At 35.8% G+C, this 19168-nt stretch overlaps 1 protein-coding gene across 1 annotated transcript in view; it reads left to right on the top strand.

Annotated features, from left to right (window-relative positions):
* The window catches only part of BRWD1 (bromodomain and WD repeat domain containing 1), a 120102-nt gene that overhangs the window by 58043 nt on the left and 42891 nt on the right, over nucleotides 1-19168 (top strand). The window contains exons 19-25 of the mRNA XM_081569894.1: nucleotides 281-464; nucleotides 3613-3706; nucleotides 8244-8375; nucleotides 12305-12399; nucleotides 14952-15141; nucleotides 16787-16912; nucleotides 17007-17114. Coding sequence (XP_081426020.1) covers nucleotides 281-464; nucleotides 3613-3706; nucleotides 8244-8375; nucleotides 12305-12399; nucleotides 14952-15141; nucleotides 16787-16912; nucleotides 17007-17114 — 929 coding nt within the window. The remainder of the gene's footprint in view (nucleotides 1-280; nucleotides 465-3612; nucleotides 3707-8243; nucleotides 8376-12304; nucleotides 12400-14951; nucleotides 15142-16786; nucleotides 16913-17006; nucleotides 17115-19168) is intronic.

Here is a 19168-nt window from a genome sequence, read left to right as displayed (position 1 = left end):
TAGCTTGCAGTTTTGAGGAAGGCAAGGTTTTTAAGACTGCAAGTATAACATTATTCTAGAAAATGCTTGTAACATAAAATTCAGAAAGTCTAGTAAAAATGGAAAATGGCATTAATAGTCATGTTCTGTATTCTACATTTTGATCTCAGTTGCATTAAAAACTCTTTTCCACAGTTTTTTCAGTAGATCTTTTATTTTGGTTTGTATCATATTGGGAGGAATGTGTCTGCATATTAGATTGAAGTTTGTTTTGCAGTCATTCTTTACAATTTTTTCCTAGGTTTTAGAAGACTAAGCTTAGACATCCAGTCTCCTCCAAATATTGGTCTGCGTCGTAGTGGACAAGTGGAAGGTGTCCGTCAGATGCACCAGAATGCTCCACGCAGTCAGATGGCTACGGAGCGTGACCTGCAGGCCTGGAAGCGAAGAGTGGTTGTCCCAGAGGTACCACTAGGCATATTTAGGTTTGTTTTAGGATATTTATTAATATTGTTTATATCTATGAAAATATATCTATATGGTTATTTACACATAGTTAAATTTTTAGTGGTATAAATAATCATATATACATATTTTAGTAATGGGTTGGGATATATTTTAATTGTGGTAGGAAAATGTCAAAATTGTTCTCTAACTTTACTGTGGTAAATTTTTTCATAACTTGTTTCATCTACGTAAACACCTGCCTTTTCTTCCTTCAGTATTGTTTTGAAGGATGTTTCAGACTTACCATTTTTTACCATAAAGTCCAAAACTTTATCAGTATGTAATTTCTAAAGATAATTCCTTATCTTAAAACCAGAGTGCCACTGTCATATCTTAAAAAAAAACAAACAATTCCTCAATAGAACCAAATAGCCATTGTTGAAATTTCCAGTTGTTCCAAATGTCATATTTTTAGTTTTTTGTGAGATTATTTCATAAGTGGTAAAATTCCATCAGGAGGCACATAATTTCCTTTATTTTTTTTTGTGGTGGTAGCAGGTTCTGATGCTGACTACCCTAGATGCATTAATTCTTTAGAGATTATAAAAGAGTGATATTTCAGCTCTGAGTTCTTTATTATCTTGGATACTTCTAAACAAAAATTTACCACTTCTACTATTTGATCATCCAGTAGTAAAGTTTGTATACAGAAAACAGGATAGATGCTTGCTGATTTTGCTTTATTTACCTTCAAAGTAAAAATTTATTCTTTTATATCTTCGAGTGGCCAGTTTGTGTGTGTTTGTGTTTTTCACTGTATTAATCACACTGCTGTGATATAGCTATTTCTAATGTCCTTATTGATGTTTAAGTTTTTCCATCTCTGGCCAGGAGGAGCTTCTGCAAGTTGACCCCGGAGTCCGTTTGAAATGACGTAGTAGCCTTGCATATCGTCTTTGATGTCAGGCATGACAGGGTTACAGGTTCATTTTGTAAAATCAGACCTAGGATCAGTCTTGCCTCTTAAGTAGCCCTATTCTCTTTTAGGGAGAAATGATATCTCCTAAGTATACTATGGATGGTAGGATTTTCCTTGTACTGAATTGTACTGTACTGATTTTCAAGTTACCAAAATGGAGGCAGCAAATACTATTTTTGTTGATATCTAAAACTTTTCAGCATTCTGTCATGTTTGTGTCTCGTAATAACTAATACCTTGAAGATAATTTTGTGTAAGTTTTCATGTGTTTAGCCAGAAGAGTCAGTGATTAGTATTTTATGATACTTCTGTTTTATACAGTGAATTTAAGAATGTTTATAAGTATACAATAAACTGTGAAAAGCAAAATCTGAAGTTGGGATAAGAAATACAGAAAATCACCACCATGTATGTAGTATGCTATAATTAAGCCTTAAAATTTGTCTTGAGTTGCATGATCATTGGAATGGAAGGTGTCATTTTGCTATACTTTTTGTTGTCAAAATCAAGAGAAGCAAACAGTTACCAGAAATGAAAGTCCTAAAGAATAGTTCCTTAAACAAGCATTTCTTTTGTTTTTTTAAAATACTTTTATTTATTTTTGGTGATGCTGGATCTTCCTTGGTGTGTGCAGACTTTCTCTAGCTGTGGCAAGTTGGGGCTACTCGTGGTGTGCAGGCTTTTCATTGCAGTGGCTCCTCTTGTTGTGGGGCACAGGTTCTAGGGCACAGGCTCCATAGTTTTGGTGCATGGGCTTATTTGCTCCAAGGCATGTGGAATCCTCCTGGACCAGGAGTTGAATCCTGGTGTCCCCTGCATTGGCAGGTGGATTCCTATCCATTGTGCCACCAGGGAAGTCCCAGAATTCCCTGGGTTGGAAAGATCGCCTGGAGGAGGGCATGGCAACCCACTCCAGTATTCTTGGCTGGAGAATTCCTTGGACAGAGGAGCCTGGTGGGCTACAGTCCATGGGGTCAAAAAGAGTAGGACATGACTGAAGTGACTTAGCATGGCATGGTATGGTTCTGTTTGGGGCTAAAGTTCAGGTATATAGTTTGTCTTAATCCAATAAATAGAAATTATGTTCATTCTAAATGAATGAGTGAATCACATATATATATATTGTGATCTTTCATAATGTTACTTTTCTTAGCTGACCACCTCACATAAGTGTGGAATCATGTACAGTTGAACATGGTACTTTTGAAGATCTAGAATGTTCCTTTGCTTTATTATTGATTGAAAATAAATAGTGTGTAGTGGTTCACTGTCAAAACAAAGGGATCTGTACAGGTATAGGGTAGGAGTTTCATTTGGCTACAAGTGAAAAACCTCATGGTAGTTCCTTAAATACACATACTGCTGGTGAAATTGATTACTTGTGAAGGGGAGTCTGATTTAGAACTCCCCTGTGGATGATGTTTGGTTGTCATATGAATGTGGGCTGCAGATGTATCTTGAGAAAAAAGTGATTTCCTTGGAAATCAGTCTTTGTCTTTATATCATTTATGCTTATACTCATTTCAGTGTTCACTTATATCTTAGAGCATGGGTACAAAGTCAGTTTTAAAACTTTTCTAGTGGAATTTTAAAGTGAGCACACAAAGCATAAGTCTGTGTTTTCAACAACGTTCATATTTGAGAAAAAAGACATTTAGTTACTTGAACTCTCTAGTTGTGAAGAAGGAAAATGATCTTCAGTGCCAAAGACTCCTTGCTCTGAAATTGGTCACAGCAACATTATAAATTTTCTTTTATGTCGTGTGAGTGAAATATAGGTGATTAGAGGAACCAGTAACATTGCTGTTCTGGTTTCCAGAAATTATGAAATGAGTAGTGTTAAGTTTGGAGAAGGATTCTGGTCTTATTTTTTCTTTAGAGAATAGAATTGCAATTTTGAAAAATCATAGGTACATTTTGAATAGCTAATGTGAGAGATCCTGTTCAAATTGGTCCTCATAGGGCCAAGCAGAACATAAATGAATGAATATTGCTGTGTTAGATATGAAAAATAGGACTTCCTAGTTGCCTTGAAGATATTGTTTATATTAAGTTCCTAGCAACTACTGTTTGACTTAAGTTTTATTATAACTTTAGGAATTTTCTTATTAATTAAAAAAGTATGATTCCCAGAATCGTAATGATTTTTTTTCCTCTATATCCTTTATTTATCTGTAACTCATATAACTGGGTACTTAAATTTGTAGGAAGTTGGAAGACTTCAGAATAGAGAAAGGTGAACAAGAAAGAAATCTTTATATAATTGGAAGAAAGAGGAAGACTCTCCAGTTCTCACAAAAGGTAACCTAAATTCCATTTTCTTAGGAATAAAGAAATTAGAAATTGAACTGAAATTTATAGTTTTCTTTTTGATCAATGCAAATATTAGTAATATTAGTCTTCTGTTTGGGATTTTAATTGGTAGACATAAAGTTGTACAGCTGTTAGGAAAAGTGGCTTGAAATTTGCAGGAGGTAGCCTAATGCCTGAGAGTGCTGAAGGATTCTAGAAAATTATTGTCAGGACTTCGCTGGTGGTTAAGTGGTTAAGACTCCCCATTCCCAACGTGGAGGGCCTGGCAGGCCTGGGTTCAATCCTTGGTCGGGGAACTAAGATCCTGCATGCCTCATGGCGTGGTCTAAGAAGAAAAAAGAAAAAATGATTGCTCTCTTAATAATCACTAGAAAATCATGAGCCCATCAAAAGCATTTTGTTTCCATTCTCAATCACTTCTCCTTTCTCCTGAAGGTAATCAACTATTTGACTTCTAAAGATGCTGGTTAGCTTTGTCTGTTTCTTATGTTTACCAAATCATGCATTTAGTAAAAATCTTAGTTGTCACACCTATAAAAAATCTTAGGTATGTGACCATGCAAAGCCAAAACCCACTTGAGAAAAATCTTATTCGTTAGTGTTAATTGTTCATTTTAGATTTTTATAACTATCATATATGAAGCATTAGCAAGTTAATGGAATTTACACAAAATATATGCAAGATAAGTGCTACAAAACTGTGGTGAAAAATGGTTGTGTTTGCAAGGTATTCTTTTTCAGTTGATCATTTAGCCTTGTAGCCGTATCATGAGAAATGGCCTGTGCGTGTCTGGCTGCCACATTCACTGACTTGATGCCACGTATTTGCCTTTGTTTATTGCTTGGACTTTGAGAATTAAATAAAAACCGTCTCTATCTTATTATTTAATTTAAAAATAATTCAAGTCATTATTATGTAAAGTACTGGAAAGAAGAAAATGTTGACTATCTGAATGAGTATATCTTCAGCTTTAGTTAGGGTATTTCCTCTTGAAAAAACTTTAAATTTAACTACAGTTTTTAAGAAATCAATTTTTTCAGTTGTTTATTTTTGCTGAAAAAATAAGTTATGAAAGATTTTTAAAAATTTGATTATGGTGCTATTATATATTCCTAGTGGGCTTCCCTGGTAGCTCAGCTGTTAAAGAATCTGCCTGTAATCCAGGAGACCCCAGTGCACTTCCTGGGTTGGGAAGATCCCTTGGAGAAGTGATAGGCTATGCACTCCAGTATTCTTGGGCTTCCCTGCTGGCTCAGATGGTAAAGAATCTACCTGCAATCTGGGAGACCCCAGTTTGATTCCTAGGTCAGGAAGAGACCCTGGAGAAGGAATAGGCTATGCACTCCAGTATTCCTGGGCTTCCCTGCTGGCTCAGACGATAAAGAATCCACCCCAGTGCGGGATACCTGAGTTTGACCCCTAGGTTGAGAAGATCCTCTGTAGGAGGTCATGGCAACCCACTCCAGTATTCTTGCCTGGAGAATCCCCATTGACAGAGGAGCGTGGCAGGCTACAGTCCGTGGGGTCGCAAAGAGTCAGACACGACTGAATGACCAAGCATAGCACAGCACATATATTCGTAAGTTTCTAATTTGGGAATGTAATTTGATATTTTACAATCTAAATTACATCAAAAATTTATTCAGAATGAAAGTTAAATGCAGAGAGCTTTAAAATTTTCAATTAAGCTTTTGTTCTAGCTATTTTAAACCCTGTATTGGATAAGAAGGCTAACACTTTAAACCTTAATCTATTTATATACAAATCATGGATACATATAGGACATAAATACTTATGTAGTATCTGTGGTAATAACAATTTTGAGGGGGCAAATGAGAAAGTCGGGTTTCTTATAGGGTAATGATAATGTGAAAAAGGATAAGAAACACTGATCTAAGTGGAATCATGCAGTATGTATATGTAATATTTAGTATCTGGTTTGCATTTGACCTTGTGCGATTTATCTTTGTTGTGAGTAATTGCAGTTCAGTTGTTTTCATTACTGGATAGTATTCACACAGTGAGCATGTTGCTGTTTAATTTGTTCTTAAAAGACATTTGGGTTGTTTTCATATTACAAGTAGTAACTTAGGAATACTGCTTTGAACATTTTGTACGTATTTCTTGGTATCCGTGTATGTTTTTCTTTTGAGTATATGCACTGGAGCAAAATTACTGGAGCATATAATATGTGTATATTCAGCTGTAGTAGTTAATGCCACATGTGGTTTCAAAATGATTGAACTCTTCTGTAAGGAAGGTGAGATGTGTGTTAAAATATCACCATAAGATGAGATGTGTGTTAAATTTATCACTATGTTTGTAGATGTCTTTGATTCTGCTTGTTTTTTATGTAGTTTGAAGCTATGTCATGTGGTGTGTACATGTGTACATATTTAGAATTTTCCTTTTTCCTACTGAATTGAACCTTTTATCATGAGTTTATCTGTAGTAGTGCTTTATTCTTCAGATTCTTTTATATGAATATAGCTGTGCTAGCCTTCTTTTGGCTAGTGTTTGCATAGTAAGTTTTTATCCTTTACTTGCTGTCTCTTATTTTCTATCTCTTTTGTTTCTAGGCTGTTTCTTGCTGTTGTGAATTTTTTTTCTGACTGAATATATTCCAGTTAGTTAGTTCTCTGTAGGTGTGTGTAATCTGCTATTAAATTTGTGTTCTTAGTTTTAGTTATTGTATTTTTTTCAGTTCAGAATTTTCCATTTTCTGAAGTTCTCATTATTTATTTCCTTGAAAATCAGCCCCAGTTATTTAAAAAATCCATTTGATTATTTCAGTATCTTACTCCCCTGTTGATGCATTTCCATTCAGTATTGATTTTTTTTTTCTCATTTTTTTTACAGTTACATTTTCTTTGTTGCCTGTGTTTTATTTATTTATTTATGACTGCTCTGGGTCTTCATTGCTGCACATGGGCTTTCTCTAGTTGCGGTGAGTGGGAGCTACTCTCTAGTTGTGGTGTTCAAGCTTCTCATTGTGGTGGTTTCTCTAGTTGCAGAGCACTGGCTCTAGTGTGCGCTTCAAGTAGTTGTGGTGCACGGCCTTAAGTTGCCCTGCAACATGTGGAATCTTCCTGGACCGAGGGTTGAACCTGTGTCCCCTGCATTGGCAGGGGGTTTCTTAACCGCTGGACCACCAGGGAAATCCTGCTCCCTGTGTTCTCATTGAATGTTAGAGGTTAGAGGTGATTTGAAGCCTCGGATGGTTTTTACTCCCCAGAGCGCATATGATTTGCTTCTCGTAGGCTACTTGGGCCACTTTCAAGCTTGTATCACCTTAACCCAGACGAAGATGGACTTTTTAGTTCCTTGGGATTACTGTTGGTCTGTAGTTTACTTACAGTCTAGATTATAGTCCTTTGGGCTAACAGCCGAAGCTTGAGGTGCTCACCTATATATAGGAGACTCTGGATTGCAATTTTTGTTAGCTTAACTCAAGAATTTGATCTGTCAGTTTTGCTTATCTGCTAAATCTTTCAGCTTCCTCTTCCAGAGTGAAAATCTAGGGTTCTTTTACATTACTGATAACTTTTTTGTGTATTGGTCTTGTAAATCTTCGTAGACTTGTTAGGTATATAGTGCCCTCAAACTTTTTTAAAAAATTGTATTTTCTTGTTCTTAGTGGTAGTTTTTTGGTCCATCTGATTTACGTATTCTTAGTCATGAAATTCATTAATAGGAATTGTTGCTTTAACAAAAAAAAAGTACTGGCAGATTAAGGAAAGGAATTGTTTTAAAATCAGCCAGGATATGTTGATAAAACACCCTCATGGTTATAAACAGATGGCACTAACATGAAAATTGATTTGTATATCAGTTCTGGGAATATATACTTTCACAGAGTGCTTTCACATAACGTGACTTTGGTGTTTGAGGAATAGCATGCTCCTCCCCACCTCCGCTCCCCACTGCTGCCCTTTCAATCTAGCTATTTTACTTGACTGATTTTAAAAGATTATTTAATTATTTTGTTAATTAAAAAGTATTTTAAAAATTCAAGCACAGCTGAAAAGTACTGACAGCAAATCATCCAAAAAGTTAAAACCTGAAAATAAGTTGTATTGTTATTTAAGGATCATTTCAGATATTTCTCTCTGTATATTCACACCGTGATATATTTCTTAACATTGGTTACTGCATCATAATATAGGAATATATACTTTCACTTCTAAGATAAATATTTTAAAGTGATTTCTTTTTTGGATTATAGTTACTATCTTATGATAAACCAATTAATATGGTGCAGTTTGGAAGATGCTGATCTAATGTGCTTATTAAATTTAGCCATGTCTTCTAAATATCTTAAAAGTTAAAAACAAAAAAGCAAAAAACAACCAACCTTGATTAACAATATGTTGCAAAAATACCCATTCAAGAATATTTTATTTTTTAAACTTACTATTATTATTTTTGCCTTAAATCCTTTAGAGACTTTATAGAATGATTAATATTTTAATGAAGATTGTACTTATTTAAGTGTTTATTCTCATCTGCACATTTGTATTTCAGTCTGATTCGGTGACTTTGATGTCACAGTCTAGACAGAGGACATGTAGGCGTAAATATCCAAATTATGGTAGAAGAAATGTTGGACGGCTTGAGTTATCTTCTGGAAATGAATCTTCAAGCTCTATAAGACATGTGAGTTTCATAACTTTAAAACAGAAAATTATCTTGAATAATAATTTGTCTTAATTCTTTACTTTGAATCTACCTTGAAATTATGTAAAAATACAGTATTCTATTTTTTATTTTTATCATTATTATTTTTTTTTTTTTGTGGGTTTGATCCCTGGGTCAGGCAGATCCCGTGGAGTGCAGTATTCTTGTCTGGGAAATGGCTACAGTTCATGGGGCCGCAAAGAATCTGACACAACTTAGCGATTAAACTAACAACAATAGTATTCTCTAGAGATTAAGATGAACTTTCACATTTTGAATTTCTCTAACAATTTTGAACAGCTTTGTACCATACCATGTACAATGTCCAGTGGTTTTAGAATATGAACAAAATTGTGCTGTCACCACCACTGTTTAATTTCAAAATACTTTAATCACCTAAGAAGAAATCTTACACCCATTTGCAAGTACTTCCATGGATGGGCTTGTACTCCTTCCAAGCCCCTGGCAGCCTCTAATCTTTCTATTCCTGTTAATTTTTGTATTCTGGACATTTCATTTAATAGACATGTACAGTATAATCCTTGTGACTGGCTTTTTTCACTTAATGCTTTCAGGGCTGATTCCATGTATAGTACAGCAGGATTAGTACTTCATTCTTTTTCATTGCCCTATATTCTGTTATAGGAATAGACTGCGATTTATTTACCCACTCATCAGCTAGTGGGCATTTGTATTATTTCTACTTAAAAAAATTAAGTTTTGGCTGCACTGGTTCTTTGCTGCTGTGCACAGGCTTTCTCTCGTTGGGGAGAGCAGGGACTGTTCTTCGTTGTGGTGTGTGGGATTCTCATTGAGCTGGTTTCTCTTGTTGTGGAGCACAGGCTCCAGGTGCATGGCTTAGTTGCCCCATGGCACGTGGAATCTTCCTGCACTAGGGATTGAACAGTTGCCCCATGGCACGTGGAATCTTCCTGCACCAGGGATTGAACTTCCATCCCCTGCAGATACTTAACCACTGGGCCACCAGGGAAGTTCTGTTTCTACTTTTTTGCTGTGCTGAATATTGCTGCTTATCAACATTTATGTACAGAGTTTTGTTAGGACATAAGTTTCCATTTCGGTTTATATCTAGTAGTCAGTTTGCTGGGTCATATGGTAACTTTGTGGTTAACCTTTTGAGGAATTGCCAGACTGTTTTCCAAAGTGGCTGCATTTTATATTCCCAGTCAGTGATGTATGAAGTTTCCAGTTTCTTCACATCCTTATCCACAGTTGTTATTTAGTTAGGGGGCAGGTAGTGACTTGACAGTATAAAACTCATAGGCAGGATAGATCCAGGATTTTTGGGGTTTGAATCTTGTTTAATTTAGGGACATCCTTTAGAAAAAGAACTTGGGAGTTGCAAGTTGACACAAGGCCTTGATAGGCAAGTTAAATTGAAAGCTTCTGAAACTTAAGTTTCATTAGCTTTGTCTTAACCCTGCCTTTGTTTACAGAGGTGTTTTGAGAGTTAACTGAGATAAAACATGTAAAGTTTTTTCACAGAATGTGTGGTTTCCAGGTAGTAGATTTTAATAGCTTATTATTACTGTGATTTTTTTTAGAAGTCTATTTTGAGCATAAAAAGCAGACTTCTGTTCAGCTGATCTAGATTGGTAGGCCTAGGAATCAGTACTCCTTGAATGGCATTGGGCTCCCATTTTGAGAAGCATTTTTTTTTAAGAATATGTTTACTTTGCATTTTCAAATGAAGTGAACAAAGTAGATATTTTCTTTTAGTTTTGTTTCTTCTTGGCATTTTCATTATCTGTTGTGATGCACTTAATGGCTGTTAGAGGAAAAGGTTGTGTCTCAGTTTAAAAGTACCTGCATTGGGGGACTTCTCTGGTGGTCCAGTGATTAAGAATATGCCTACCTAGTGCAAGGGACATGGGTTTGATCCCTGGTCTGGGAACTAAGATCCCACATGCCTTGGGGCAGCTAAGCCTATGAGCTATAACTGCTGAAGCGTGAGTACCTAGAGCCCGTGGTCTACAACAAGAGAAGCCACCACAATGAAAAGCCTGTGTGCTGCGACTGGAGAGTAACCTCTGCTCTCCACGACTAGAGAAAGCCTGCTTGCAGCTACTGCAACAAAGACCCAGTGCAGCCGAAAACAAAACAAAACAAAAAAATACCTTCTTAGTAGCAAAGACCAGCAGTTAAAAGTAGACTGCAGCTATTAGGGTTGTGGAAATTAGTCATTTGTTCCCCTCTCTTCCTTTAAAGACTTTATATGTTAGAGTAGTTTCAGGTTTAAAAAAAATTATATAGTTCCCATATATGGTTTCTCTTTCCTATTAATGACATCTTGATTTAGTATAGTACACTTGCTACAACTGATGAACTAGTTTTATACATTATCATTAACTAAATTCTATAGTTTACATTAGAGATCACTGTGCTGTATGGGGTGTGACAGATGCATAATGTTTGGTATCTACCATAAGATACAGAATAGTTCCATTGTCTTAAACCACGCTCTGCTGTACTTAATCATCACTTTCTCTATCTTCTTGAGCCATGGGCACCATTTCCATAGTTTTGACTTTTCTAAAATGTTATATAGTTGGATCAAAAAGTATGTGGCCTTTTCACTTTGACCCCTTTTTAGTAATGTGTGTTTAATTTTCCTCTATGGTCAGTTTCTTTTTAGCTCTGTAAGAAATTGCCAAACTGTTACCTATAGTGGCTGTGTTACATTTTATATTCTGATCACCAGTGAATGAAAGTTCCTATGCTCCACATCTTTGTTAAGATATTATTTCTTCCCAACTTCACCTATAGATGAACACAGTCCCAGGCAAAGTTACAACAAGTTAATTTTGTGGATATTGGCAAAGAGATTCTGAAGTTTGTTTGGAGGGAAAAAAAAGACCTAGAATAACTAACAGAATACTGAAGAGCAACAAAGGAGAGGATTGATAGCTACTACCTGACTTTAAGACTTAGTATAAATAATCTACAGTTTTTAAGACAGCATGGTACTGGTGAAAGAATAGACAAATAGATCAATGGACCAGAATAAGAAACCCAGAAATAGACCAGTACAAATAGACTCAATTAGCGTTTGACAGAGGAACAAAGACTACTCAATGGACAAAGCATAGTCTTTTCAACAAGTGGTATGGAACAACTGGATAGCCACATGCAAAAGAAAGAAAAAAAAATCTAGACACAATTTTCACAAAAATTAACTCCTAATTTATCATAAACTTACTGTAAATGTAATACAAAATTATAAAATTTCTAAAAGATAACATGTAATAAAAATCTAGATGACCTTGGGTGTGATGACTTTTAGATACAATTCCAATACTGTGATCCATGAAAGAAAAACCTGACAATAGAAAAGCCTGCAAGATACTGTTAGGAGAATGAAAAGACAAGCCACAGACTGGGAGATGTTTGTAAAACTCACATCTCATAAAGGACTTGCATTCTTAAAACTGAATAAGAAGATAATCGAATTTAAGAATCGACAAAATATCTAACTTGCACTTTGTCAAAGAAGATATACAGATAGCACATAAGCATTCTAAAAGGTGGTCAACATCATATGTCATTAGAGCACTGAAAGTGCACGAGATGTTTCTGCCCACGTCTTAACACTGGCTTGAGTCCGAAACACTGAGAACATTTACATTATCTTCGTATTAACTTTGCTCAGAGAATGGTCTCTTATGTCAGGTTTTTATTTGTTAATAGTAGTAGTGTTAAGTCTCACATATTTCCTCTTGCCTAATTCTTTGATAGGAAAAGGGATGTAGTAAAGACACTTTCTTTTTGTTTTAAGTTTTGCTAATTATATTTTATCACCTGGTTAGAAGGACTGTGTGGTTTCTCTTGACATGTGCTATTTAAAATCAGAGATCAAGATTTTTATTTTTCTCCCTTCCACAAATCAGGAGACTTCTTGTGATCAAAGTGAAGGTTCTTGTTCTTCTGAAGAAGAAGAATGGAAAAGTGATAGAAGAAGTGAAAGTGACAGTGAGAGTTCAAGGTACCTGTTTTTACTTGTTTTAAACTTGTAAGCGTTTTAGTCATAACCTTGAATGGAATCATACTTGAGTGACATTCAAGATGTAAGAGCTACCATCTATCGGGTTTTTAATACATTTAAAAGGAGAAAAACCTGGATTAACAGCTGTTTCTATAGAAAATATTTTGGGTGTTTTATTTGACTATAAAACATTTGAGCCAAAGTTTAAATATGTGTACTCAAAATATCAATTTAGCCTTGGGCTACATTCATAAAGTGGAACATCCAAAGTCTGTATGGTAAAATCACTGTTAAATTTATTATTAGTTATTGCATATGTTGATGGAAATTCACTTAATTAATCAAGAAGAAGGAAAAGGGAATTTTAATCAATCAAGCCGAAGTAAGGATCATAACCAGGAGGCAGATTCACAGGAAGCTCTGAGAACTGTTGGGCCTGTTGGAAGCTGAAGGCATAATCACGTGCATTTTCAAGATAAAAGATGGTACATCAGGATGACATACTGCTATTTTACGTAAATCTCACCAAGGATACATAGTCTATATCAACTTGTACAAAGTGAGCACTAAGTACTGTGACTCCCTCCAGAGTTGGGAAAGCAGGTTATTCTTTTAAGAAGTTAAATTGCTAATGTCAGAAGAAAGGAAAAAAAATGATCTTTACTATTGAGCAGGCACTCCTGTCTTTGAGTGGCTCTGGCTAACATATAATGCTGATGCCCACTGCTCATTAGTGAGAGAGGCCCAAATGGACACGTACAGAGAATTTTATGTTGACTTTTCCTCCTGCCTTAAAATATAAACATTATTTTATCATACATACTAGCTTTTGTTTAGTTTTGGTATCCAAATTCATCTTGATAAATGTCAGCTTTCTTGGCAGATGTTCAAACCAGAAACCCAGACGTCATTCTCTCTTTGTAATTGTTTCTATCAACCATGTCTAGAAAATTGTCTCTCCTAAATACGAGTATTTTAATTTCCATTGATACTTTGCTTTACATACTATTATATCATACTCCTGGCTTCTTTTCTTGTCTTCTTTTATTCCATTATGCTTAGGAGCTGGAGTGATTTCTAGAGTACTTGTCTAGTTTGTTGTAGTTGCTCAGTCATGTCCAGCTTTTCGTGACCACATGGACTGCAGCACCCCAGGCTTCCCTGTCCTTTGATAGTGAAGGACATCCTGGAGTTTGCTCAAACTCACGTCCATTGAGTCGGTGATGCCATCCAACCATCTCATCCTCTGTCACCCCCTTCTCCTGCTGCCTTCAATCTTTCCCAGCATCAGGGTCTTCTCCAGTGAGTCAGCTCTTCACATCAGGTGGCCAACGTATTGGAACTTCAACTTCAGCATCAGTCCTTCCAGTCAGTATTCAGAGTTGATTTCCTTTAGGATTGACTGGTTTGATCTCCTTGCTGTCCAAGGGACTCTCAAAAGAGTCTTCTCTAGCACCACAGTTCAAAGGCATCAATTCTTTAGTGCTCAGTCTTTTTTATTTAATTTTAATTGGAAATATACAGAACATGAAATTGATCATCGGAACTGTTTTTAACTATACAGTTCAGTAGTGTTAAGTACATTCACAGTGTTGTGCACCCAGTCTCCAGAGCTCATTTCATCTTACACTACTGAGACATATACCCACTGAACAGCAATTCATCACTCCACCCCACCTACCCTGGCAACCACCACCCTTGCCTTTCTGTCTCTGTATTCATTATGCTTGAATTCAACTTATCTTGAATTTTATTATACAAAGCACATGCTCTTTAAGATTTTTAAAACAGCTCTTTTTATAGCATAAAAGGTAATGGAGAAATAACATTTATAGTAAATAGCTTTTGGATATGGGTTTTATGGAGCCTGGGAGGTATGTGGTTGGGTAATGATGGCCCCAGTAGAGGGTCTTGATCCTCTTCTATGTTTGCTAAAGCTGGCAGTGTGGCAGGGGCTAGTTTTCTAGATTGAGTTTCCTATTTGATTCTGCTTTTGCTCTAGAGTAGGCCGAGACTAGTCCCTCTCTGGGATCTTTTCTCATATTAAGGAGAATCCCCTTCTTGGCAAGATGCTGTGCCCACGTACAGCTTTCTGTTTGGTGTGGCTCTGCCTTCCTTGTGCTTCTCAGTATACTCACTGACGGGTCTGTCATTCCAGTTAACATTTCTAGTCCATTTCTCAGCTTCCTGCAGTTCAGGGGAAGTGGTGCTCTTCTGCGGGGTCTCGACTGTTTTCATAACTACACTTCATTTTTTGGAAGGGGGAATTATTAGTTGGCTCTCGATGTTGTCTTCCATGAGGTCTCATCCAAATTATATTTAAAAACATTTATTGAGGCTTACATCCTTTTCTGATTTCCAGTGTCAGTGAAGATTTTTCGCTTCTCATGATCTTTGGTCACGTCAGTATTTGTTGATAGTGAGGTAGTTGAATCCTCCTGGGATCTTTTCTTTCCTCCTTGTTGTTTCCATCTCTCTTAAGGTTGTAGGATTAATTTGCTATTCAGGCTTAGATTCTGGTTCCATACAACTTACAACTTTTCCTTTTCCAGTGACTCTTCCTCTAGGTATTCTGATTGGACAGCTGACGCAGGCATCCACTTGCAGCCTCCTTTACGAACATCATCTCGTCGACGAATTACTCGATTTTGCAGCAGTTCAGAGGATGAAATGTCTGCTGAGAATTTATCTCCTCCAAAAAGGAGACGAAAGAGAAAGAAAGAAAATAAGCCTAAAAAAGAGGTACGAAAAGTATATCCTTAAAAATAACATCTATCTACACTTTCATAGTTTCTGTCCATATTTAGAAATTGGATATCTTTGGGAATTTGGAGCCTTCATTATTATTATTATTATTTTGATTGATAATGTTGTTATCATCAGGAGTCAAATGTAAAATAAAAACAAACTTACTTTTGGAAAAGCTTCTTTATTATTAAAACTATCTAATCTGCTCTGAATTGAACTTGGCACTTAACACCTTTTTGATTCTGTAACTTCAGAGGGAAAGATCTATTTTTTTCAGAACCCCACCAAAACTCTTATTTTCTCCTGTCAATTTCAACACCAGAAATATACTTCAAGGCATTTTAAGGGCCTTCTTGTTTTGTCTGCTATTGTCATGTTTCCTGTTTTCATTTGACATGTTCCATCGTAGTACTTTTCTCCTAATTGTAACATCCCTGTACCTTGTTATACGTATATATACGTGCATGTGCTCCTGTTGAATGCTTAAAGATGCTATGTCTTTGTATTAGTTATCTTTTGCTGTATAACAGATCATCTTGGAACTTACCTTAAAAACAACAAACATGTATTATTTCATGTTTTAATGAATCAGGAATTTGGAAACTGATTAGCTGATTTTTGACTCATGAGGTTGCAGTCATCATATTGGCGTGGGTCACAGTGTTGTGAAGTTTTGACTAGAGGTGGATCTTTGAAGCTTGTTCATGGAGTAGTTGGCCGGTGACCTCAGTTCCTCACCACATGGGTCTCTCCAGAGGGCTGCTTGAGTGTCTTCTTAACTTGGTAGCAGATTGTCCCCAGAGCAAGTGGAACAAAAATTAAACAAGGGCTAAACCTTTTATGACCTAGGCTTAGAAGTTGCCCATTGTTACTTATGCTTTTTTCTCTTTGTTAAAAGGAGTTGGAGCACACACTCCAGTGGAGGAGACTTGGGCTCCACCTGTTAAAGGGGAAAGGAAGAGTATCAGCATTTGTGGTTCTGTTTTAAAATTACCAGTCTCTTTTTTAAAAAACTTTTCTTCCATTATGGTTTATCACAGAATAGTGAATATAGTCCTCTGTGCTATACAGTGGGCCTGTTGTTTATCCATCCTATACATAATAGCTTGCCTCTCCTAACCCCAGACTCCTAATCCATCCCTCTACCACCTCCCTTTCCCTTGACAGCCACAAGTCTGTTATCTGCCTATGAATCTGTTTCTGTTTTATAAAAGTGCATTTGTGTCATCTTTTAAATTCCACATGTAAGTGAAATCATGTGTAAAATTACCAGTGTCAAAACTTCAAATCAAGAGCAGACTGCCTGAGATAATTAGTCTGTGGAGTCTTGGCAAAGCAGGCTTAGTGTGTTGAAGAGGGTTGTTGAAGAGGGTTTAGTGGGAAATTAGCCCCACTTCCTAGGATGTAATGTGAGTGCTGTGAAGAATCTGTTAGAAATTCAGGAGAAAGTGCTCGGTAGATCTACAATGCTTATACAGCTGATAATGTTCCTGTGTACGTATGAACCAAATATATATGCTGTTAGGAACTAATCATTAAGTGACATGCTTATAAAACAGCCAAAGTCTTTTGTTTTCAATTAAACAGTGCATGGTGCCACTTTCTATTCTATTAAACTTTGTACTCTTTCCCTTGGCAGAATTTGCAGAGGATGACTCAGGCAGAGCTTGCAGACGTGGAACATTTATATGAATTTCATCCTCCAGTTTGGATAACTGACACCACACTTCGAAAATCTCCTTTTGTTCCTCAAATGGGTGATGAGGTGAGAGTTACACAGTTAAAAAATATGAATATGGGTCATAAAATTAATGCTAATCTTAGGTTTTTATTTTTAAATGTCCATTTCCCTTTTGCAGGTAATATATTTTCGACAGGGTCATGAAGCTTATATTGAGGCTGTCAGAAGAAATAACATTTATGAACTGAACCCTAACAAGGAGCCATGGAGAAAAATGGATCTTAGGGTAAGATGATGGCATTATGAAATCTTAAACATTTAGCACATACATATGTTACTTATAAATCCATTTATAAACATAGTTATAATATTAATAACATAGTTATTTATAAATCCATTTAAGAAACACTCTGGAAGCATACCATATTACTATCTTTCCATTACTTTCCACCTTAAAAACATTTTTGCTGTTAACCTGCTGATCATTAAGGTCTCGTCAGAAGACATGCTTATTGGTGGACACTGTATACTGCTGGAAGGCATCTTGACTATATTACCATTAATCTTAAAATACTTGTATCCAGGACAGATTTTCAAAAGAAGTGCAAGTCTCCAAAAAGCAAACAAACAAAAAAATTGGTAAAAAAGTTTCAGTGACATGCATAATAAAGTACAGGAAAAACTTTAGCTTCCCTGTACTTTGTATATATATTTTTAACATTTAAAGAAAAATACCATGTTCTAACAAGTAGCAGCAAAGGTTTTGATTTATTAATAGTTATTCAACTTGATGATAAAGGTGCAAGAAGCAAGTCCAGGCTCCCTAGAAGATATCTTGGTAATTAGAATTAAAACTGAAAATATTTACACCTTTAAAATCAGTGATTTTACTTTGGTTGATTTAGGAAACAACCAAAAGTGCATACAAATCTATGAGCAAGGTAATTCCATATCACTGTTTATAAAAGCCAAAATTAGTAAAAAATCCAAATATCCTACAATACTGAATGAACCAAATCACGATATGTTCCTATATTTGGCTACTATGTAGAGCCCACCATGTAACTGAAAGTTGTAAAGTATTTGTTAAGTGAATGTTGAATTTTCATAATGTACCAGTGAGAGGAAAAACAGGATGTGAAATTACAGTTTTAGTTAAAAAAAATTCTAAAGACATGGGGTCAACCAAAATAAATACAAATGTCAGTGGTGATTAAATGTAGAATAGTATTATAGGTAATTTTTATTTTTTATACTTCATATTTTTGAATACTTTCATTAACTGTGAAAGGTGAAAAAACTCTGCTTCTGTGCATTTGGCTTGAGATACATTGAGATATATGTCTCTTTTACTTATTACTGTGTACCTGAGGACAGTTGATTCTCATTTTTCATGAATTTTTATTTGCAACTTGCCTATTCGCTGTATACTATTTTTAACACCAGAATCAATGTTCAAGATGCTTTCTAGTCATTTGCAGACATGCATAGCTTGGCAAAAAATTTGATTTGCCTGTCGAACGTGTTTCTTAGCTGAGGTTGAACAAGAGCTTCTTTTGAGCTCTCATGTTGTAAATAAGAGTTCTTTTCATTTTATTCATTGCCACATTAACATTTTTTCATGTTTTTCTGCTTTTTTGTTGGTGACTTGCTGTTTAAAATGGTCCCCAAGCATAGTGCTCAAGTACTGTCTTGTGTTACTAAGCACAAGAAAGTGATGATGTACCTTATGTAGAAAGTCTGTGTTAGATTAGCTTCACGGAGACATGAGTCATAGTGCTGTTGGCTGTGAGTCCAGTGTTAATGACTAAGCACATATTTTAAAGGAGGTTTTTTAACACCAAAATTCACATTACACAAGATACTATATTAATTAGGTGACTGAAATGTGACTTGTATCAACCTGAGCTTGTTTTTCCTTCAGGAGCAGTGGTTCAGTATTCACTGAGAACTCACTGATTCCCTGTTTTAGGTGGCCCTGTAGAATAATAAGAATGTTGCAGATAATGAGAATCAACTGTACTTTTAGCACTTTGTTTGGCATATTATAACTATAACATTTTGTGCAGTGAATAAGTGAATGAATGATCTCATACTGTTAGCAGATGTTATTAAGGAAGCAGATATTGGGAGAAGACTCATTAATGAGTAGGATGCTCTCTCACAATAGGAACCTCTCCTGTTGCCTGTCTTACTTACCCCAACTGCCTGAAGCAGGTCACAACACACAGTAGATATATAAACAAGTATTTATGGCAGTGTATCAGGTTGAACTTTAATACCAGATTTTTGAAGAATAGTAAGCCAAATGCTTATATATTTTGATTTGCATAATACAAA

This window comes from Giraffa tippelskirchi, chromosome 2, assembly GCF_054371585.1.
Source record: "Giraffa tippelskirchi isolate mGirTip1 chromosome 2, T2T-mGirTip1v1.2.pri, whole genome shotgun sequence".
Classification (NCBI taxonomy): Eukaryota; Metazoa; Chordata; class Mammalia; order Artiodactyla; family Giraffidae; genus Giraffa; species Giraffa tippelskirchi.
This window is presented reverse-complemented; position numbering and strand designations above follow the sequence as displayed.